This window comes from Apteryx mantelli, chromosome 8 (assembly GCF_036417845.1).
Source record: "Apteryx mantelli isolate bAptMan1 chromosome 8, bAptMan1.hap1, whole genome shotgun sequence".
NCBI lineage: Eukaryota > Metazoa > Chordata > Aves > Apterygiformes > Apterygidae > Apteryx > Apteryx mantelli.
This window is the reverse complement of record NC_089985.1, coordinates 13926528-13948377: the sequence shown is the minus strand read 5'-3', so window position 1 is coordinate 13948377 and position 21850 is coordinate 13926528. Positions and strand designations below refer to the sequence as shown.

Here is a 21850-nt window from a genome sequence, read left to right as displayed (position 1 = left end):
CCCCAGCCATGGGCACCAGCTGGCCCCTGGGGGTAGCTCTGAGCCCCACACCAGCACCCTGAGGGCAGCCCTGTGCCCCACTGGGCCCTCCTTTCCCTCCCCTCCCATGCCAGCCCACCCAGTAGGTGCCCTGCAGCCTGCGAGCCAGCAGCCATGGAGCAAACCACGGTGGTGCAGCTCCTGTGACCAACGTCACAGCAGGGCAGTGCAGGCGGTCTCCTCACTGCTCCGGAGCCCCCCTCCAACACCAGGCCAGCAGCACTGAGAACAATAAATACTGTAATAAATAGAGAAAACCCTGTCACATGGCACTGCCCCAGCAGCAGACAGTGTAGCTGGGGTCAGGGTCCTGGGGTATCTGCCCTGCTCCGCTCTCCCTGGGCCCCCCTCTAATGCGGGTGGGCACAGGTGCCCCTCTAGCTGTGACGAAGTGAGCCCTGCCCCACAGAAGTGCTCCAAAGCAAGGACAGGGCGGCTGTTCAGGCCTCATCAGTGCTGTCCTGGTGGCAGGTAAAGCGTGGCTGTATCCAGCAGCACCCTCCTTCCTGCCACGGCTGAGGGATGCAGGGGACGCATGGCAGAGTCCCTAGGGCCCAAGGAGGCCTTGGAGGGACATCACCAGGGCAGCACAGCAACCTTCAGCAGGGAGGAGGTGCTCCCTGTAGGCCTGGTCTGGGGGCAGTGGGGCAGTGCCAGGACAGCCTCGGGGCCCCTGCAGGCTGGAGAGGAAGGGTAGGGTGAAGCCCTTTCTGTGTGGGGAGCTAGGGGAGGTGATTTTGGTGAGCAGCAAAGTGGCCCCCAGGGACTTGCAGAAGCCAGGAGAGCTGTAGGTGGGTGGAAACCAAGGGTTAAATCAAACCACACCAGTAGGATGGGACAGTGTCACAGGCCCCAGCAGGCCTGGGCTCATCGCTGGGGCTTGTGTCCCTGCCAGGTTCGAGGCTGGAGCCAGCGGCCAGTTCTCACACAGTCCCATGGCCCAGCATGTGCAGACAAAGTGGCATTTCGTGTCCCGCGTGGGGGGGCGGATGAGGCCCCAGCTCAGATGGGCTTGTACAGCAGCGTGGTGACGTACTTCTTCTTGTAGCGGTGCGTGGCACTGAGCACCATCACGCCGTCCTGCAAGAGGCACAGCATCAGCTGGGGCAGGCGGGAGAGCGCAACACCGTGTGGCAGCCTAGCCACACTGACCTGGGAGTAGTGTGCCCCCGAGGCAGCTCCCCCGCAGCTCTGTGGGCTTGGCGAGCAGCCCTAACCAGTCCCTGCTGTCCCAAGCCTCGCCACCCGTGAGACACATCCAACAGCCAGGACCAGAGCCAGGGCAGAGCGAGGAAAGGGCCTGGCTTGCAGCAGGAGAGCCCAGTTCTGCCCAGCTCCACAACACTGAGGGGAGGCAGCCACAGGGAACTGGGGGCTGTAAGGGGACCACAGCCCGCGTCCCTGGGTGTGCCACATTTCACCGAGCAGCCAAGCAGTCTTCACGTGAGTCTTCCTATCGCTGCACCCCTGTCTCCACACCCCAGCTGCCCAGGCTCTTGGGAACCACTGCAACTCCCCTTCCCTCACACAGCAGCCACCTGGGGTCTGCCCTTACCTTGATAGAGAGCGCATAGAGGTGGTTGAGCATGACGTGGTTGGGTTCAGGCAGCAGAGCTGGGTCACACTGGAAGGAGAAGAAGTGTCACGGAGGAACGGCAGAGCCCTGATCCCCCAAATCCAGCCCCAGCCATTAGAGGCAGCAGGGAGAGAGAAGGGAATTGGTGTCTCAGGTGGTATGAGCTGCTGGTGTCTCTGGCTGTTCTGAACATGAACAGAGTCCAGCTAAGCACCAGGCAGAGCAAAAGGCTAAAACGGAAGAGGTTAATAATGGGAAAATTGACCCTTTTCCCAGTACATGGCAAAGGCCAGGCACCTGCCAAGGGGAAACCAGGCTCTTTGCAGACAGGACTCCGCTTCCAGCCCCAGCCCAGCTCTGCACATCAGGAGCAGGAGCCCACAGCACGCGGGCAGTACCCACCGAGATGTTGGTGTCTTTGTTGAGGATGACCTGGAGGAGATGAGGCGGGAGGATGGGTGGGGATTTGAAGCGCTCCTCGGGCCGGTAGACATACATCTCTTGGCCATAGGGTCCAGGTGGTGAGCTTGACAGGTCTGAAGGGAACGAACAGGAGGAGATGTAAGAAGGCTAAAGCAGGACTGCCAAGCACAGAGCAGCTCCCAAGACACTGAGAAGGACCCAGCAGGGTCTTTGCAGCACTAATGGCTTTCATGAGCCCAGCCTGCAATTGTTACTGGTCAGACTGGGATTAACATGCAGTGGGGCAGCAGCACAGGCTTGTCATACACTTTGTGGCTGGAAGCCCAGTGCCTTCTCCCCTGCAGGGCCTCAGAGCCCAGGGATCTAGCAATGGTGCAGGAGTACAGAAACTGGGGAGAATGAGGGTCCCACTCATAGCACACCCACATGCAAGCCTCCTCGCAGTTTCCAGAAAGCTGCCTGCATGTCATGCTGTAACACCAGTGCTCCCCACAGCCTCTGGGGGACAGAAGGTGACTTGTTTTGTTTCAAAGGGGTCTTCAAGCCTTAGTTTCCCTTTGGCCATGTATCCTACAGCAACAGCTCAGCCTTTTCACAGCAGAATAAGTAGCCAAGCAAGTGCTGGGCATTTTCAAGCATGGCTGTAAGCTGGTACGTGCACTGACACAACACAAGCAGCCTGTGGCATCTGACCAAAGACACCTGCACACGGCTCTCAGCGCTGCTGGGTTCTTCTCCCTGTTGCAAGTAGCTGGCTTGCCAGCCCAGGAGCTGCATCCTTTGCAGCAGGCACAGGAGCACAGCAAGCAGCATGCCTGCACGCTCGCTGGTGTTGCAGGACTGCCTGACAAGGAGGGCCGCAAAGGGCAAACGGGAAGTCCAGACTTAGCAGCTGTTCAGTCTGGGTGAGGGGACCATAGGAGCTCGTGGTCACTGGAAGCTGGATTGGCTGCATCTCCCAGTCACATCTGACCTGATCATTTTGGGACAGCCAGCACCCTGAAGGGCTCTACCTCACTGGAGCTGCTGCTGCTTGCTGGCTTCTTTCCAATGAAGTACCTCCTGCTCAGGCTGGGCAAGGACATGGAGCTGAGCCTATATCTGAGACAGGGCTCATACCATGAGCAGCAGGCCATGTTCAGAGCGCCCTGGACCGAAACACGACTGAGCTACCTGCCACCACTGCACACCGAGCCAGCACTGCCAGTGTCCAAGCGGTAACCTAACCTGCTGCTGCAACTCAAGTGGAGATGGAGGTTTCCGATGGGTTAGCACTAGGACAAATTGCCTTGGCACAAAAGCCAAGAATGGCTGCTGAAAATAACCTGGATCCTGTTCTCACCTGACTTATATCCCAGATCAAATAACTTGCTCGCATTTGAGAGAGAGGAGGTAACGTTCCCAGCAGGCTAGGCTCTGGCATTCGCCAGCCTGAAATGGCCCCAGCCCCACGCAGGCACTGACCCCATTGTGGGCCAGTGCTACCACAGAACGAGTTACACCAGCATAGCCCCTCTATGGAGACAAGGCCTCGGCCAGGGGCTGCTTAGGATGAGGGCAGGACACACCATCAAACACTACTCTCCCCGGGAGGTAGGCCCGCACCTCTGCTCAGGGGGCCTATTACCACCAGAGAAGCAAGTCTCAGAGTGAAGGAGGTGGAAAATGGCACATGCAAAGCTGCAATGTCACGAAAAAACTCACCCCGACCTGAGGTTTCTGAGCTCTCCAGAGAATCCACCTTCAAAGCATCGAACACCTCAAAGTCAGACTTCTTGACATGAATCAGGTTGTTAATTGTCCCCATCTGGCTGGTGACTACAGGCTGAAGAGAAGAATTGAGTTAAGAGTCTTCCTATGTTCACCTCTAATTGAAGCACACTCGGACCCTTCCCAGCTCCTCACAGCCAAGGTTCTCCTTGCCATGCCATCACCTCAGAGCACAAGTGGCCAGTGTCTAGCTCTGTTCTATGCTAGCAGATCTCTGTTGTTTACCACAGGGGGATTTTCCCCTACTCCCAGGCTCCTACCCCTACAACACCTCCTGTTTTCATCCTTCTTGCTCCTCGCCGATGGGTAAGTGTCCTCTCTCCTTCCCATGCTGCTCCTGCATGATTCAGTTTGGCTCATGGCATGCCTTCTACAACCAATTCAAATGGGGTTTAAAGGTCTTCTGGTGTCTCACTGCCCCTTTTACCTCCCTGACACTCTCCCATATATCATGTCTAAGTCCAGAGGCACCAGCCTCTGAAAAGATTCAGGGGATGGAGGTGCTCCTTTTGTTTTGGCAGATACGCCCTGCTCTTCCTGCTCCCCCTCTGCTGCAGTTACACCATATCTAGTACCTCAAAAGAAGGCAAGATCCACAGGCATAAAGCTTTGACAGTTACCTCAGAAGGATCATGGACCCACTGGCCATCCACAAAAAATTTGTACTGGTGCTCTCCTTCAGGGAGGTCCAGGATAGCAACAAAGTCATTGTGGCTGGAAGGAGAGAACAGATGTGCAACAGCATTACCCCAGCGCTGCTCTGGACACTGGTCTTCCATGGGGTCCCAGAACACAGCACTTTGTCCCACACTGTCCAGTCCTCCCGCCCCCAACCCAGGATTCAGCTTGGTCGTCATCGGTGATCTGAGGCACAGACACAACAGGCACCAGCATTCAGGGCACAAGCACAGCTCGAACCCCTGGGAGTCCAGCCATGAAGAGCGCGGGAGGCAACTCAGCTTGCAAACTTGCCCTGCATACCCAGGGAAAGTCAGCGTGACAGACACTCCATGGAAGACACACTGGACAGGATGTGTGGGCAACAAATCTAAACCTAGGCTGGCATTGCAGGACGACAGCAGGAAAGTATAGCAGCTCTGTTTGTGCAGTCTGCAACTGGGATAAACCCAGTCCATATGATTTGCTGCGATTATGTCCAGAGTCCTACACAGTGATTACATGGAAATGACTACTGTATTGCAGAACAGTGAGAACAACATCATGAGGGCAGAACATGTGAGGAACAACTAAACAACCCCTGCTGGCAACAATACAGCTGTAAGGTAACAGCCAAGGGAAGAGCTAAGAGCTTCCAGGGAAGAGCTAAGAGCTTCCAAGGAACAGCTGCATGCCTGGGCAGGGTTCTGCTGCCAGGACCAGATGCTGCATGACATCCATTTGGGAAAACAAAGTGGCCCATCCTGTCCTGTCCTTCTGTTTCACAATCTCCCACCATCACAGCCACACCACCCAGGGAAGAAGCTGACTACATACTTGTGCTTGGGCTACATATTTGTGCTCTACCTTGGGTGTTGTGAATGGAGAAAAGCTGGATAAGCAAAGGAAACAGCAACTAGCACAGGGAAGGGAAAACAGTCCCAGTGATGAAGCAGGGGACAGTTCATGGGATAGCACAGCTGCGTGGCCGGTAAGACAGGGATCAGAGGGTGGCTGACTACCTCTTGATGAGTGGGATCTTGGCACTCCAGTTGTTGAAAGACCCAGAGATGAAGACTTCTTTGCCCCCATCAGCCCAGCGGATGACAGTGGGACGGGCCTGTTGGGATGGTTTCACTGCCTCCTCCAGATCCGGCTGCCAGGATACGAACTCCTTGTCCCCAGGAATCTGAGCAAAGAAAACCAAGCCTGACTGAGACACAGAGACAACCAGAACCACATTCACTTCTCTCTTGACGCCACCAGCCCATCTGCACATCATAGACAAGAGCACTGCAGAGCTCTTCCAGCCTCCCAGCTCTCCACGGACCCCTCCCAGCTCTCGCCTTCTCCCATCACATCTCCCCTCCTCTGTCCATGCACTCCCCACAGTCATGAAGTCTCTGCAGAGGGAACACTGTCCTTGTACAGCCAGCAACACCAGGCCAGGCAAGCAGCTCCACTCCTGTGTTCCAGGAAATGTTCCTGCCGTGTGGAAATCTAGGAGATGTTCCTGCTGTGTTGCAGCTTTTCCCAGCTCTGCTGGCAGTTCCCTCAAGGCAAGCAGTTTCCCAGGACCCTGGCTGAGTTTAACTACACAGCGCTTGAATTTAGCATTAAACACAGAGCAGCTCTCACATCAGCTGTTACTGCCCACTCAGACAAAACCCACGCCACACAAATTGCCCCAGCCCAGCCAGAACCAGCCCAGCTGAGCCACCCCAGGGGTGAGCTGAAGCACCAGCCAGGACCCCAGGCAGAAGGACAGGGAAGGCAGAGGCTAGCTCATACCTTGGAGTCATGGGAGCTGAAAACACTGGGGTCATCGGTGCTGCCCACCATGATCTTGTGCGGGTGCTCCTTGGTAGAGTGGGGAGCACCAGAGCCGTCCGAGCGGTGGGACTTGGAGCCATGCCGCTCCCCAGACAGTCGCTCGCTGGTGGTGTTTCCCATGGCAGCTCAGCAGTCCTGTGGGGGAGAGAGAAGATGACAATGTTCCTATGTTCATGGGCTCCTGCAGTGAGGCAGTGAAGGCACCGTTTCCCAAAGTCCTTTGCCTGGGGAGACTTACAGCGATCCTAAAAAAGGCCCAAAGTTCATTCCCACTGCCAAGTTTGGGAGCTGAAGGGGAATTTAACAAACAAGACAGCTTGACCTAATTATAGCCATATCCTTATGAGCCATTGCTCTAGATAATCTGGTAATTGTTATACTCTAAAACAGATACAAATTACACTGTGTCCTACACAATCCTCACTAGCAAGCGTAGTGGAGGGGCTGACGGGAAAAATAAAGCCAACCTTTATTGGCAAATCAATTGCTTAGCATAAACAGAGCCTCTTTCACAGTCCCAACAGGCTCTGCAGACAAAATCTCTATACCCAGTAAGAAAACAGCCAGGGAGTGAGAGTAGCAGCTGTTTAACAGCGCTCAACAACTCTCCCAGGGCTCGCGGGCAGATGAGCAGAGCCCTCTGCCTGGCAAAAGCAACAGGGAGCGTTTAAAGCGTCCGAGTGGAATTGCCCAAGCTGGAGCTTGGCCAAGGCATAAGGCTAATGCCCTGGTGTCTGCAGGAAGCTCAGCTCTTGATGGCATTCACTTATCGTTCACCAGGCAAGTCGCCACGTCAGCTCTGGCACGGCACAGCACAGCAAGGGTGTCCACTTGTTATAGCCCTCGCCAGTGGCGCTACCACGAGTGGTCAGACGTCTGGCTGGCCATCCAGAGGCACACCATGAACGAAAGGCAAGTCTGGCTGCCTCAGTGCTGCTCTGCAGGTGAAGATCAGGCATCATCCCCAATTTCATCCAGTTCAGCGAATGCAAAGCAGGAAGAACTTGCCATATGGCGTCAAGCCATGAACAGCTACACACCTCTCAGGGCAAACAACAAAGCCATCACAAGTTACATAGGTCTCTTCAGGTCTGCTCCAGGCCTTACCCAACTTGCAGCAGCTGAGAAGGATGGCGGGTCTTGCCCCCTTCCCAGGTTCTTTCTGTAGCTCACATGCTTTCAGTCATACTATGCTGATCTCCAGCTCTGTGGGCAAGGCAGTAGGACAGCCAGCCTTACTTCACACTTAGTTACGACATTTTGAGATTTGTTTAGAAGATCAGGTTATACGTAGGGTGCCAGACGAGGGTGCCAGCCAAAGCCAGGCTTCAGAACATTACTTGTAGAGCAATTACTAAAGCAATTCTTAAATCCTTAGGGCTAAAAGACAGCTCAAGAGGACAGCTAACACATACCACCACCCCCTCTCAAGTGTACCTGAACAGCCCAGGATAGGAGAGATGCTCCACTTGCTCTGACATCTTCCCCCTCTCCCCTGGAGGACACTGAACCAGCTCCTCATAAAACCTGCCCCTGCTCAACTATACGTGGTGTTAAGAAGTTTCTTCCCTGCTATCTCAGCTAAGGCTCTCTTCTCATCTACTAGGAGCAAGGTAAGAACGGCTCAACATGAGAGCTCTGAGAAATAACGTGCAGACTGTTACAGATTTGAAAGCTCCCCCTTCTCTTTTCTAGAAGGAATCCAATCCCTCTGACTCTCCCTCAGTGGACACATTCTCCAGATGTTCCCCAAGGTTTCTTCCAAGTGGTTACTCCTTTCCAAAGTACGGCATCCAAAACTCAGTGCAGACAAGAACCATCTCCTGCATCTTGCAGGCAGCCACGCTGCTGTGCTGGAACAGCAATATCCTTTTGCAGCAACTCACACACAGCTTGTAAACTCCTCTGACGTCAGTCCATTTCAGTGCTCTTTGAGCACAGCCTGCTGTGCTTCGCGTTACTGTATTAACTTTTACTGATCAAACCTCCAAAGTTCAGCCACCCCTTGTAGCACAGCATCCTCTGACAGTTTGATACAAATACCTTCTAATGCATCATGCAAGTCATTAATGAAAACACTGCCTATAGTGCTAGCCTCGTCTGGCCCCTGCTTCCCCAGCTTCCTTGTGACAATGACACGCAAAGTGCACAAGGCCCTCCTAAATGTACCACTTACTGCTTCTCCCTCTTCTTTGGGGCCAGCTACTCTGTCACAAAAAAACACCCGAGCAGTCTGAAGAGATTCATTCTGAAGAGATCAGTTTGCTGTTCAGCCAACAGTTGCCCACAGCCTGCTCAGTTGACACTTCTTGGTACTGAAGTTAGCCAAGAAAGTTTCATGTCACTGGATTCTCCTGTCCCCCTCTCTTAGGCAAGAAAATAAGAGCTCAGTGGTTGTGCTGGCCTGAGCTCAAGGCGATGAACTGGGAAATCGGGGAGAAGAAAGTGTCTCATCCCGGGTCTGCTGAGCGCACGGAGCGGACGTGGTTGGGACAAGGGCTTTGGCCGCGGCAGAACCGCCGCAGCAGCGCAGGCGGCCCCCCGCGCTGCCGGGGCCTGCGCTGGGGTCCCGCCGGCACGGCCGCGCTCCGCCGCCCCCCGCCCTTCCCGGCAGCGAAGCGTCTCCGCCGCAGCGGCAGATACCGCGGCGGCCCCACGGCTGGGAGCGGCCGCCAGCGAGGCCGCGCCGGCCGGCGGCAGCGCCAGCCCACGGGCGCCTGGAGCCGGGTCCGGCCGCCGCGGCCCACGCGTGGGCTCCCGTGGCAGCCCCCGCCAACCGTCACCCCGGCAACGCCCTCCCAACCGTCCCCTCGGGGAGGCCCGGCCAACGGCCGCCGCCAACGGCCGCCCCGGCCCCCCGCCAGCCGGGCCGCGCTCCCCCCGCGCCACGGGCAGCGCCGAGCGCCGCGCTCCCGGCCAAGCCGCCCCCGGCCCCAGCACGGACAGCGACGGCCTCGCCCTGGCCCCACCTGGCCGCCGCCTCCCCGCTCTCCGCCTCCGTCCAAAATGGCGACACCCCCCGGCCGCCACCGCCAGCCTCTGCGAGACGTTCTGGCCCGCCCCCGCGCCGCTCTCTATGGCCGCGCCCCCGCGCCCCGCCCGTCCGGGCGCCGCGAATGCCTGGGCACCGGGCGGTAAGAGGGCGGCCGCCCCGAGGGCAGGCCGGGCGGCGGGGCTGGCCTGGCCGCTGGCAGGAGCGGAGATGGCTCTCCCGCACCGCCTTGCTGCCTCCCGGCCGCTGGGCAGCCTCCATTTTTTTTGAGGGCGGCCTGGCTTCAAGCGGCTGCCGGTGCCGGGCGGGCGGCAGCCATTTTTGCTAGGGGCGGTGGGCCTGGCGCGCGGCCATCTTGGCTGAGGGCGGCTCGGCTTTCCCGGCGTCCGGAGCGGGCGGGCGGCCATATCGGTTGAGGGCATGGCCGAGGCTGGGGCCCGGGTGCGAAGCCCAGCGGTGTCGGGGTCTGCAGGCGGTTGGGACGGGGACGGGGACGGGACACCCCGGGGCACCTCGCGGACAGGGTCTGGAGCTGCAGACGCGATGGGGCGGCCCAGGCGTTCACACAGCGCTGTCAGCGACCCCCTTGGCGTGGGGGCGAGCTTTATTGCCCTCTTCCCGAGGGGCCCCCAAGGGCTACAAGGGGGGGTGAGACAGCTTCTTGTGAGGAACCAGTTTCTTCTGCACCTGCCAAAGCCCCAGAAAAGGAAGACGGGTGTCAGCAGGACCCTGTCAACTTCTGTTGGAGGGTTGAGGAGAAAGTGAGATGTAGACGAGGGTGGCCACAATCAGGCCGATGCTGAGGAAGACCTTGAAGACATGGGGCACCGAGGTGGCTCGGGGAGGAGCGTCCCCGGCCCGCACACACAGGGCCTTCACGACACGCTCCCGCTGGGTCAGGATGGCCTGCCGGGCACCAGCCCACCTCCCCGGGCCCTGCAGGCGGTACTGGTACGGGGTGCAGGGGCCCAACAGCACCTCCGTTGCCAGCCGGGGGTCGATGAGGAAGAGCATGAGCAGGTTGGGCTTGACGCCCAGCTGGCAGGCGAGCTCGTCCATGTAGGGGATGTAATCCACCTGGATGGTGTGCCGCTGGCTCCGCACGTACCTGCGGGAGGAAGCAGACAGGCGCTAGGACTGCAATTTTGGGGCATGCCAGGCGCAGAGCAGGGATCTTCGGGGATGGCGGCAGGGTTGCTGGGGCTGAGGGCGGCGAGAAGTGAGCAGGGGTGGAGGAGAAGGGGAATGGGGCGGTGTGTCCCACTCGTGGTGTGCGGGAAGGCAGGAGGGACCAGGTCGCGCAGGGAGGGACGGGAAGGGGAAGGACTCCGAGGGCTGCTCTACCACCGTCAGCCCAGCAAGCCTGGCCCCGTGTCCCAGCGGTTCCTGGTGGGACCTTACCGCTTGGCCATCTCTTCTTTCTTCTCGTTGATGTCAGCCTCCATGTCGCGCCTCGGAGGCAGTTTGTTCAGCCCTTGAGGGGAAGAGCCAGAGCGGGTTCAGGTTTCAGGTGTACGGGCTGCAGGCTATAGCCCCGGGGCACGTTTTGCCTCGCTTACCCTTGAAAATGCGGGTGGCCCAGCGACACTGGAGCTCGGAGATGGGCATGATGGCGCCCAGGGGCTGGATGAGGCCGATGAAAGCCAGAGTTGGCTTCTCCAGGTGGACGGGGAACATGAATTTGTACAGGGAGATCTGGTTCTCCACCACTGTCACGCAGTCCTCGAGGAAGGGGAAGGAGAAGCTGTATCCCGTGGCAAAGACCACGGCATCGATGTCTTCCTTGGTGCCGTCCTCAAAGATGGCAGCGGTTGCCATGAACTCCTGGATGTTCGGCTTGACCCTCACCCTGCCCGAAATGATGCGGTTGGGCAGGTCATCGTTGACGGTCGGGTGCTGGTGGAAGATCCTGGAAGGGCACAGACAAACCTTGCAAAGGGCCTGGGACAGGTGCGTGGCGGTGTCTGCAGGCCGGTGGGCAGCACATCCCAGCACCTGGGTCAGGGCCCTGGTATGCCGTCCCCATGCTCACCGGTGCTGGGGCTGCAGGCCGTAGAGTGCATGGTTGAACCGGGCATTCAGCTTCCTCTCCAGGAGGAAGCTCCCAACAGAGAGGGGAACCAGGCTGTGGAGGAGCTGGCTGAGGCGGGTGAGGTAGGAGAAGTCAAAGGGGTAGCCACTTTTGGCGAGGCGGTGCAGCACCCAGGCCCCGCGCCTGGTGCTGAGGAAGACCTGGGAGGAAGGAGAGGGAAAGTGGAGGTGCCACGGGTGGCAAGAGCTGTGTCCTGAGAGCTCTTTTCCTTGTGCACCCCAAAGAGGTGTGCGAGTCCCCTGCCTGGCAACTGCGCAGCTGGGATCAGCTGGGAAGGGGGGTCAGGGTGCCACCACGGTCCCAGTCAATGGGTGCTGCTCTAAATTACGTGCTGGCTCCAGGCTCCATGCAGCAGCCAGGGGACAGAGCTATGCTCTTACTGTGCCCCTTGGACATTGGGGTTGCTGACACAGCTGCTGGGGCAACAGCAGCCACCCCCTGCAAGAGGGGATGGGAGATGCTCTCGAAGGGGTACGGTGCAGGAGGCAGGGGAGCCTGCAGGCGACGGAGGAGGCCTGCCCGGTACCCTTGGGGATCAGGTTGCTCTCTGTAAATAAACACGCCAGCGAGGGAGAAGAGCCTTTTAAGCTGAAGTGCAATGTTGGCCTGAAATCAGACAGGTCTGCATGGGCCAGGAATAAATATAGTCTGGGAGCAAGATGAAGGAGATGGGAAGTGCCCAGCCACCAGTCGGCTCTGGCAGCACAGGCACAGGGCGAAAACCCAGCCAGGTTTTAAAAGAGGCTCTCCCAGGGGACAGAGGGCGTCCCCGTGTGCGTACAGCCGTGCCGTGGGCACACCTGCTTCGCCGTGTGGCTCAGCTCCACGGCAATGTCGATGCCCGAATTCCCAGTGCCAATCACAACGACTCGCTTCTCCGAGAAGGCCTGCGGGGTCTTGTACTCCCGGCTGTGCAGGTACCAGCCCTCGAACCTTTCCAGACCTGGGAAAGAGAGCAGAGCAGAGCCATGCCAGGGAGGGACTGTGGGGTGAGAGGGCAGTTGTCCCCCTGCTCGGGCTGGTGACGTGTTTTGGGAAGGAGCTGAGCCCGCCGTGACCAGTGGGAGTGAAGCAGTCCTGGGACAGTGCCCAGAGAGGTGGCAGCATCTCCAGCCTGGGAGATACTCACTGGGACACAGCCCCACGCATGGAGCAGGGCTGGGACCGGAGACCCCCCTGGCTCCCTTCCCTAAATCCTCCCAGGATTTAGCAGTATCTTCCTGCAGAGCAGAGCGGTTTGGTCAGATGCTGAAGGCACTGTGAGAGCCTCCTAGCAGACAGACCACCAAAATGGGTGGGATTGCACATTCCCGCAGTGGGGAGTGGTGCAGGAACCCATGGGGGGCATTTTTGGCAGCAAGCACAGCAGGGCCAGGGCTATGCCAGAGAGGCCAGTGCTTTGAGGGGCTTCGGGGAGCGGGTAAGGGGCCTGCAGGGCTGTGAGACCCATGGTGAGCCAGGGGGAGCCAGTACCTGGGAAGGTGTGCAGCGGGAGGTGCGCATTGGTGTGGTGCCCGGTGCACACCAGCACGGCATCGAAGACCGCTGACTCCTGCTTCCCATCGCTCTCGGTGACCACGTCCCACTGGCCGGTGACGGCGAAGTCGGGGCGCTTCGCCACGCGGCACACGCTGGTCTGGGCACAGGGGGCAGCAAGCAGGCGTCAGGCTGCACCCGGCCTGCCCAAGACCCCCCTTCCTGCGCCCGCGGCACCCCACGGCACTCACCCTGAAGCGGATGTGTCGGAGCAGGTCAAAGTGCTGGGCGTACATGCGGAAGTACTCCATGATCTTGGAGTTGTGCATGTAGTTGGGGAAGTCATCGGGGATGGGGAAGTCGCTGAAGCACATCATCTCCTTGGAGGTGTTGATGATGACAGACTTGTAGATGCTGGCACGGCCCTCCTCGGGGTGCTCCTGTGGGACGGAGGCATGGCTCAGCACCCACTGGGACTCCCGGGGGCAAGGGACAGGGCTCCAGGGTGCTCCCAGCAGGCGCCTGTCTGGCTCAGCATATCTTTGCCTGCGCCTCACCATGCCTGCAAGGTCAGGCCCTACCCAGCAGCTGGAGTAAGCTGCAGCTGGTTGGAGCTGCAACAGCAGTTGGACTGGGACAGCCCAGGAAGAGGTGGAGGGGACTGGGACCACGACAGCCCAGGAAGGGATAGACAGGACCGGGAGCAGGACTAGGACAGCCCAGGAAGGGATGGATGGGAAGACTGTGCCAGGACAGTGAAGGCTGGCCCAAGGAGTGGGTCTGTGAGGAAGGTCCCATTCTGCTGTTGGTGGAAAGGAGACCGTTCAGGTGTGGTTGGCACAAGAGATTGTACCGAGGGAACGTTCCGATGGAGGAACAGTTCTTCTTTTCCATGGCGTACCTTGGAAGCTGCAGATGGGACTGGCTGCCCACAAAAAATGGGAGAGGAAGCTCTGAATTGGTATGAGGAAATGCAGTAATGACAAGGGGCCGGCAAGCAAGGTGTGTGCCTCTGCAGCATGGTGGGCAGTCCTGTGCCTTGACTTCCCTGCTCCCACCGGTGCCCTGTTTCCACGTTTCTTTCAGCCTTTGCTATGGGGCTTGGTGGTGTCCTGGAGCGGTGGGGGCGCTCGGGCCTCGATGAGGCAGCATGCTCCTTGGGCACCTGCTCTGCCATTGCCCTTGCCGCAGCAGGACTTTCAGGCTGCTGAGCCAGCTCTGGTGTTTCTGGCTCAGCCGCCGTTCCTGTTCTCAGGGTGATTTCTGCCTGACCAACCTGCCAGCTCAGCTTCACGCTCCCCTGTGCTCGCCGTGCTCCACCATTGCTGTTTTAAAGCCACCACAGACAAAATCAGTGTCATTTCAGCCAAACCACCCCAAATCCCTGCACTGGCATGGTACAATGCCCCCCAGCATATCTGGGACGGCAGCAGGGCCCATCTTTATGAGGGTTATGGCAGATGGTTGCCCGGGGGTAAAACAGCAGTATCACAAGGTGGGTGTGGGAATTAGCTCAGTGGTTTCCCTGGAGGCAGGGAGAGCAAAGGCAGAGGTGCGCTCGGGGTGTCTGCATGGGAGAGGAGCGCAGAAGCAGAGTAGTCTGAGAAGGGATGGAGGGGACTGGGACCGGGACAGCCTGGGAAGGGATGGAGCAGACTGGGACTAGGAGAGCCAAGGAAGGGATGGACAGGAGCGGGACCAGGACTGGAACAGCGCAGGAAGGGACAGATGGGGAGACCGAGACAGGGCAGTGAGTGCTGGTGTAAGGGCTGGCCCAAGGAGTGAGTCTGTGAGGAAGGTCCCATCCTGCCGCTGGTGGAAAGGAGCCAGTTCCCGCGTGGTCAGCACACGAGGCTGCACCGAGGGAACATCCCACTGCTGGAGCAGTTCTTCTTTTCCATGGTGTGCCTTGGAAACTGCCCTGTCATGCAAGTGCAAAGCAGGGGTGTGGTGCTTCGTTAGCTGCTAATGAAGGATCCTCTCCATGCTGGAGCTGCTGCTGCAGCCCAGCCCTGAGGTTTCCCACTCGTGGTGGTGTGTGGAGAGACCTGCCAGGCCAGGATGCCAAACGCGGGCAGAGTGAGGGGACCCCGCCGGGGCTCTCTGCAGCATGATGCCAGGCTTACCTCGAATCGCCAGAGCCCGCCGATGTCCCCGCTCCTCTCGAAGCAGGTGGGTGCCAGCCCCTCGTCCAGGCAGCATTTCACAGCACACAGGCCAGAGGCACCGGCCCCGATGATTGCTACTCTGCGGGCAGCCATGTCCCACGGTCCAGCGGCAGGGGCGGTGGGGAAGCCTTGGCCAAGGGTGGCACTTGCTCAGGAGAGGGCACACAGCCCAGTGGGTTGCGCTGCGAAGAGGGATGGAGAGGTGCGTCTGGTCGTGCGCGGTCAGCACTGGGTGAGTGAGGTGCTAGGAGCGGGGCTGACACCTCCCTGTGCTTCCCAGCACAGCGCAGACAGCCGAGGCCAGCCAGGGCGTTATAAGAAGTGTTCCTCCCAGACATGATTTACAGGTTCCCCACGTGGCCGTGCCACACCTCCTGCCTGCATACCCTCCCTCCGTCCGTCTGTCCCTCCCTCCTCAAAGGGGTCATTATTTTATATAAGCACCTAATGATGCTGAAGCCAGCCCCAGGGATTTCCTGGGTGCGGGAGCTGAGATGTGGCCTGGCTCCAGATTTTGGCAGGCCACAGTGTGGAAAGCAATGTGGTGGGGGAAAATGCTGGTGCCAGTGGGCAGCAGCCATGCCAGCCTCAGCGCAGGGTAGCTGGGACCTGCTGCCATTGCTCCGGGTTCCCAACCAGCATCCGCTGCCAGCTGGTCCTCCAGAGGGGCCGTGCAGGAGGCGAGTGTGGCTGGGTGGGACTGAGCTGTTGCAGGGCTGCGGGAGGCACAACGCGGGCTGTGAGCCACCACGACTGGCTCCATTTGAGCGTGCTTGCCACAAGCTGGCTCCAAGATGGCAACGCTGGCTGTCCCTACCCCAGGCAAGGCTGTTTTGCAGTGGCTGCGTGTGTGTGTGCATGTGCAAGCCTACGTGTGTGTGCACATGTGTGCAGCCAGTGTTGGCACTGTGCATGGCCAGGCAGCTGCAGCGAGGCTGCCGTTGTGCACAGAGGCCGCGGTGGTTTCCGCGATGGGTTGCATGCTGACGTCGTTGCACCGCACCATGCTGCACCGTGGCTTATTGGCAGCCTGATCACCGCCGCGCCAGCTCCCATCTCGCCTACTTCATGCACAGCAGTCAGGCTTGTTTTAATGCTCTTTAATCCAGTTAGAAAGTTCCCAGTGCCTTTGCCCTTTAGTTACAGTGTTAGTGCTGTTCGTGGTGCTGTGTTGTGATTACTTGAGGTGACAGAAAAGCCCGGCAAGTCCCTCTTTAGGCTAAAGCATTGGCTAGGAGGGACTGATTTCACCCTGCGCGTTAGCAGATTTTCTCACATCTGCAGACGCAGCTCCCAGGAGGAGGTGCAGAGCAGCTGCGAGTGCCCTGTGCCCACAGGGGACATGTTTGGGGCTGCCCTTCGCCCTGGGTCTCCCGCAGAGCCCTGGCTCCTCCCAGCAGCTGGAGGGACTTTGGGGGCCAATGGCTCCATGCTACTGCTGATAGGCCATGCTGTCGTGCTCCCATGGCCATGCCGGGCAGGAGGAGGTCTCCGAAATGCGGGTGCGCTGGCTGGGCTCCCTCGCCACATTTCAAAGCCTCTCTTTCCCTCCAGCAGCGCAACCGAGAGCGGGAGTCTACAGGTAAGTGAAAAGGATGGCAAAGACAGCCACAGCCCCGAAAAGCTTGGCCAAGAGTGGCACCGAGAAGGATGAGGTGCCTTCGTCCACCTGCCTCGTCCTCAGGGGCTTGACAATACGCTCCTGCTGGGTCAGGATGGCCTGCCGGGCACCAGCCCACCTCCCCGGGCCCTGCAGGCGGTACTGGTACGGGGTGCAGGGGCCCAACAGCACCTCCGTCGCCAGCCGGGGGTCGGTGAGGAAGAGCATGAGCAGGTTGGGCTTGACGCCCAGCTGGCAGGCGAGCTCGTCCATGTAGGGGATGTAATCCACCTGGATGGTGTGCCGCTGGCTCCGCACGTACCTGTGGGAGGAAGCAGACGGGCGCTAGGACTGCAATTTTGGGGCATGCCAGGCGCAGAGCAGGGATCTTTGGGGATGGCGGCAGGGTTGCTGGGGCTGAGGGCGGCGAGAAGTGAGCAGGGGTGGAGGAGAAGGGGAATGGGGCGGTGTGTCCCACTCGTGGTGCGCGGGAAGGCAGGAGGGACCAGGTCGCGCAGGGAGGGACGGGAAGGGGAAGGACTCCGAGGGCTGCTCTACCACCGTCAGCCCGGCAAGCCTGGCCCCGTGTCCCAGCGGTTCCTGGTGGGACCTTACCGCTTGGCCATCTCTTCTTTCTTCTGGTTGATGTCAGCCTCCATGTCGCGCCTCGGAGGCAGTTTGTTCAGCCCTTGAGGGGAAGAGCCAGAGCGGGTTCAGGTTTCAGGTGTACGGACTGCAGGCTATAGCCCCGGGGCACGTTTTGCCTCGCTTACCCTTGAAAACGCGGGTGGCCCAGCGACACTGGAGCTCGGAGATGGGCATGATGGCACCCAGGGGCTGGATGAGGCCGATGAAAGCCAGCGTTGGCTTCTCCAGGTGGACGGGGAACATGAATTTGTACAGGGAGATCTGGTTCTCCACCACTGTCACGCAGTCCTCGAGGAAGGGGAAGGAGAAGCTGTATCCCGTGGCAAAGACCACGGCATCGATGTCTTCCTTGGTGCCGTCCTCAAAGATGGCAGCGGTTGCCGTGAACTCCTGGATGTTCGGCTTGACCCTCACCCTGCCCGAAATGATGCGGTTGGGCAGGTCATCGTTGACGGTCGGGTGCTGGTGGAGGATCCTGGAAGGCACAAGGAGCTGTCAGGGTGATGGAGAGTCTGCACAGTGTCCTGCTTCTGTCCACTACTCCCTGCTCTGGTGCCCAGTGCCCTGCTGGTCCCCAGGGATGCTCAGCCTCAGTGATGCTTGTCAGCTGTCCCTGCTCTGGTGGCACCACAGAAAGAGGCAGAAGCCTTGACCACTGCCTAGGGGCACAACAGAGCTATTAGCTGGGTTTCCTGGGATACCTTGACCCCAGGCTGGGTATAGGGAGCATGGAAATGCCCAGGACATCATCCCTCTGCCTGAACTGGTCTAGATGAAGGGATAGCCGGGGGGGTCTCTTCTCTTGGGCAAAGGGGAGTGTTTGCAGGCACCTGTGCTTTGGCTTCAGGCCGTAGTGCGAGTGGTCGAATCTCGCGTTCAGCCGCTTCTCTGACCAGTCGCTCACCATGGAGGGGGTCAGCAGTTTTGAGAGGATGTTCTTCATGCGGGTGGTGAGGATGACGTCAATGGGGTACCCCTGGTCTCCAACACGGTTGAGGATCCACGCGCCCCGGCGGGTGCTGAGGAAGACCTGGGTGAGTGAGAAAATATCATGTCTTTAATGCTGTGACAGTAATGGGGGCACCCAAGGGCTCCCCCAGAGGGGACGCAGCCTCTCCATGCAATTGCTCCTCTTTCCACAATCTCAATGACTGCCTGCCCAGGTGCTGGGCAGAGACCTGGAGGCCAAAGTGCTCCGTCTCAGACGTTTCCTGGAGAGACCCACAGGCTCAGATGAGGCATCTCACGTGGGGACAGCCTGCTGCTCATGGGGGGCTGCCCGCCTGTGGGGACCCTACCCTGGTTGTCACCTGCTCAGCCGTTTGGCTGATCTCCACAGCCAGGTCCGACCCCGAATTCCCAATCCCGACGACAATGACCCTCTTGTCTGTGAAAGCCTGGGGGTCCTTGTAGTCTCGGCTGTGGAGGTAGCGGCCCCTGAACTTCTCGATGCCTGTGGGGAGGGAGGAGGGATGCTTTGCTTTATGGTGCCAGACTGGAAGGTCACCTCCCAAAAAAACGGGGCAGGACCAGTGCTGCGGCCTCAGGGCTGCGGCACAGCCTGGCTCACAGCCCCAGGATGGCTGGTGGCATCCCTGCGGCACTGCCTGTCAGAGCCCTCCTGGCCTGGCCAAGTGTGTCCCGGGGAGTGTGTGAGCAGACCAGTGCATGGGCCACGAGAGCAAGGGAACAGCAGCGACATTAGAGACTGCAGCAGCAGGGCTTTTGGGGTGTGTGTGTCTCTTCTCACAGCTGGAAACAGCTGGGCCGGGGGGAGCTGGTGTGGCATACCTGGGAAGGTGTGCAGCGGGAGGTGCGCGTCGGTGTGGTGCCCGGTGCACACCAGCACGGCGTCAAAGACTGCCGACTCCTGCTTCCCATCGCTCTCGGTGACCACGTCCCACTGGCCGGTGACGGCGAAGTCGGGGCGCTTCGCCACGCGGCACACGCTGGTCTGGGCACAGGGGGCAGCAAGCAGGCGTCAGGCTGCACCCGGCCTGCCCAAGACCCCCCTCCCTGCGCCCGCGGCACCCCACGGCACTCACCCTGAAGCGGATGTGTCGGAGCAGGTCAAAGTGCTGGGCGTACATGCGGAAGTACTCCATGATCTTGGAGTTGTGCATGTAGTTGGGGAAGTCATCGGGGATGGGGAAGTCGCTGAAGCACATCATCTCCTTGGAGGTGTTGATGATGACAGACTTGTAGATGCTGGCACGGCCCTTCTCGGAGTGCTCCTGCAGGATAGGTGGGTGCACTGACATGGGCACAGTGGCGGGGAGGGCAGCCGGGGGTCCCGTCAAATAGGGGGTCGCAGGGTCTGGGGAAGCTCCCAAGAAGGGAGCAAGGCTGCTGCGAGGGAAGGTCTCTGGGATGCCTGGTCCCACAGAGGCACCAGGACACAGGGCCGACGTGAAGGCCCTTTGCATGGGCCCCTGCCTGCAGCACCCACCCTGGGGAGCACCCGCGGCCGGGTGCGTGCAGCCACGCTGGTTTGATCCCTGGCCACCGCGCTGCCAGCGGCTACAGCACCTGCGCCTTGCGACCAGCGTGAATTACCTCAAACCGCCACAGGCCTCCGATGTCCCCGGTCCTCTCGAAGCAGATGGGCTCCAGCCCCTCTTGCAGGCAGGCTTTGATGGCGCACAGCCCACTGCTGCCCCCTCCGATGATCGCGACTCTCTTCGCCATGCTGTCCTTCGCTGCCTGCGGGGAGAGCGAGCGACAGGCCTCGTCACACATCCCCCTCACATCTCTTGCTGGGCTCCCAAGGCCAAAATTTCGCCTGGGAGCAACTCAGCCTTCTGCACTCGAGACTAGGGCTTTGGAGGCATGGGGTAAGGTTGGGTGACCCCTCCCTGCCCCCACCCCCAGCAGACAAGATTTTGGTTCTCTAGACTGAAGGAGTCCCAGACTGACAGACAGCTGCCGGGAACTGCCAAAGGTCTCGGTGGGACTATAAAGCACTCACTATCCAGCCCCAACAGGGACCCAGCAAGTGCTGAGGTTTTGCACCTCCATGGTGCTGCCCCTGGAAAACTCAGGGAGAAATGCTCCAGGGCCGGAGGAGCAGGGGCCTGAGCACTGAAACCCCCCAAATCTCCCTGCCTGGAGATCAATACCTGCCTGGAGCAACCGAGAACCGAGCTGCGAGCCAAGTGCACCTTGTGCCTGGCCCGGCTGCACTTTGCCTTGACACCAGCACACAGGGCTCGATCGCTCCAGCCCTGCCTGGGTGCGCGGGTCCCTCTGCGTGCCGCCTGCGCTCCCTTCCCCAGGGCAAGAGGGGCCGTTTGAAACGCCTGAGGCGCCCGTTCCACCCCCCCAGTGCCTGCTGCATCCGCTGTCCTGCCGTCCGTCATTGCTGACCCCAACCAGCACCCACCCCACGAGGGGCCCCGAAGGGAGACGAGTCTGTGCTGGAGCCGGAGAGGAGCCAGGCTGTCCCGCTCCCAGAGCTACCCGGGGCCGCGCGGGGCCGGCTGCGCCCAGCGCCTGCAGGAACCGGGAACCGGGAAGCACCCAGCCCTGTGGGCACGCACCCCGCGCGGGGGCACGCACTGCGCGACGGGGCCCCGGGGCCCTCGACCGACCTGCAGCTGCAAGGAGAGGCAGCCCTGGTGACCCCAGCGGGGAGCTGTCCCCAGCCGCTGCGCCGGGCCTCTGCCCCGTCGCCCCAGCTCTGAGCTGCGACATCGGACTCCGGCCTGGTTTTATGATGCACGGCGTGAGCAGGGCCTCCCCTCCGTCACTCCTCCCACGCCGGCTGTGGGGCAGGAAGCCAGCCCCCGGCTCGCTTCCGGCCCCAGCGCTCTGTTTTTCCGGCAGGGGCTTTCGCAGCAGCCTTGAACTGCTGTTTAACGAGCTGCTTTTCCCGGGATGCAGGGGAACCTCTGTGCTGGCTTCACCGTGGGGACACAGGTCTGCAAGGGGGGGTTGCGGGAGAGGCAAAGATACAGCCTGTCACCGTGCATGCAGATTGGAAAAGCAGGGCTGGAAAGCCAAACGCTTCCTTGAACTTTAATCTCCCGGATTACTGGGATCAGCACAACCCCGCTTCTGCTAAGCCCTGCTGGTACCCGGGGAGCACACGTGGCTCCGTCTGCCCCATCTGCCCTGTAGGCGCCTTGCTCTGGATGGCCCACATTCCCCCCTGCCCCGTGGGAGGACCGGGGCTGGGTGCGTCAGCCCGTGGCGTCCCCATAGCCCTTGCTATGCTCCCAGCCGGTTCGCGCCCAGGGGCCAGGAGATGCCGGTGCAAGGAGGACCGTGTGGCCGGGAGCCGTGGGGCGAGGTGTCGCTGGCAGGGCGCTCGGGCAGGAAAAGACACCACGGGTGCGCACAGCTCTCCGCGGGCCCAGCAGGCTCAGGAGCGTGCTGCTGGCTGCCGAAGCACTTGTAGCCAGAGCGCGACTGAAGGCTGCGGTGGAAATTTGCTCTCCGTTTGCTGGCTCCGGAGCACTTGATGCTGCCACCCCTCCGGGGCACTTCGTCCTGGAGCTGAGCAAGGCGCCGGACTGGAGAGGCCAAGGTTTGCAGCTGAAGTGGATTTTAAGCTTCTAAAACTCATAGTAGGCTG

General features: G+C 60.1%; 3 protein-coding genes across 5 annotated transcripts; all 3 read right to left on the bottom strand.

The window, feature by feature from the left end:
* Nucleotides 1–261: 261 nt before the first annotated feature.
* Nucleotides 262–9319, bottom strand: PRKAB2 (protein kinase AMP-activated non-catalytic subunit beta 2). Of its 3 annotated transcripts, none has more exons than XM_067300716.1 (8): nt 9268–9319; nt 6257–6433; nt 5488–5654; nt 4429–4522; nt 3743–3863; nt 2018–2151; nt 1595–1663; nt 262–1119 (listed from the first exon to the last, which is right to left on the bottom strand). In XM_067300716.1, exons 2-8 carry the CDS (start codon nt 6416–6418, stop codon nt 1042–1044), a joined length of 825 nt encoding a protein of 274 aa, XP_067156817.1. In that variant the 5' UTR covers nt 6419–6433; nt 9268–9319; the 3' UTR covers nt 262–1041. The 3 variants fall into 3 exon arrangements, with proteins under 3 accessions (XP_067156817.1, XP_067156818.1, XP_013816640.1); XM_067300717.1 differs by having other exon boundaries at nt 3749–3863; XM_013961186.2 differs by lacking the exon at nt 9268–9319 and adding an exon at nt 7406–8465.
* A 613-nt stretch (nt 9320–9932) lies between these two features.
* LOC106499270 (flavin-containing monooxygenase 5-like) lies at nt 9933–15175 on the bottom strand. Its single transcript, XM_067300436.1, has 8 exons — nt 14985–15175; nt 13110–13298; nt 12856–13018; nt 12183–12325; nt 11323–11522; nt 10850–11199; nt 10692–10764; nt 9933–10398 (listed from the first exon to the last, which is right to left on the bottom strand). The coding sequence occupies exons 1-8, from the start codon at nt 15117–15119 to the stop codon at nt 10023–10025; spliced, it is 1629 nt and encodes a 542-aa protein (XP_067156537.1). The 5' UTR covers nt 15120–15175; the 3' UTR covers nt 9933–10022.
* Nucleotides 15176–16111: 936 nt separating this feature from the next.
* LOC106499264 (flavin-containing monooxygenase 5-like) lies at nt 16112–21002 on the bottom strand. The gene is made up of 9 exons (XM_067300715.1): nt 20865–21002; nt 19831–19977; nt 19320–19508; nt 19066–19228; nt 18585–18727; nt 18105–18304; nt 17400–17749; nt 17242–17314; nt 16112–16948 (listed from the first exon to the last, which is right to left on the bottom strand). Exons 2-9 carry the CDS (start codon nt 19960–19962, stop codon nt 16603–16605), a joined length of 1596 nt encoding a protein of 531 aa, XP_067156816.1. The 5' UTR covers nt 19963–19977; nt 20865–21002; the 3' UTR covers nt 16112–16602.
* Between the last annotated feature and the right edge of the window lie 848 nt (nt 21003–21850).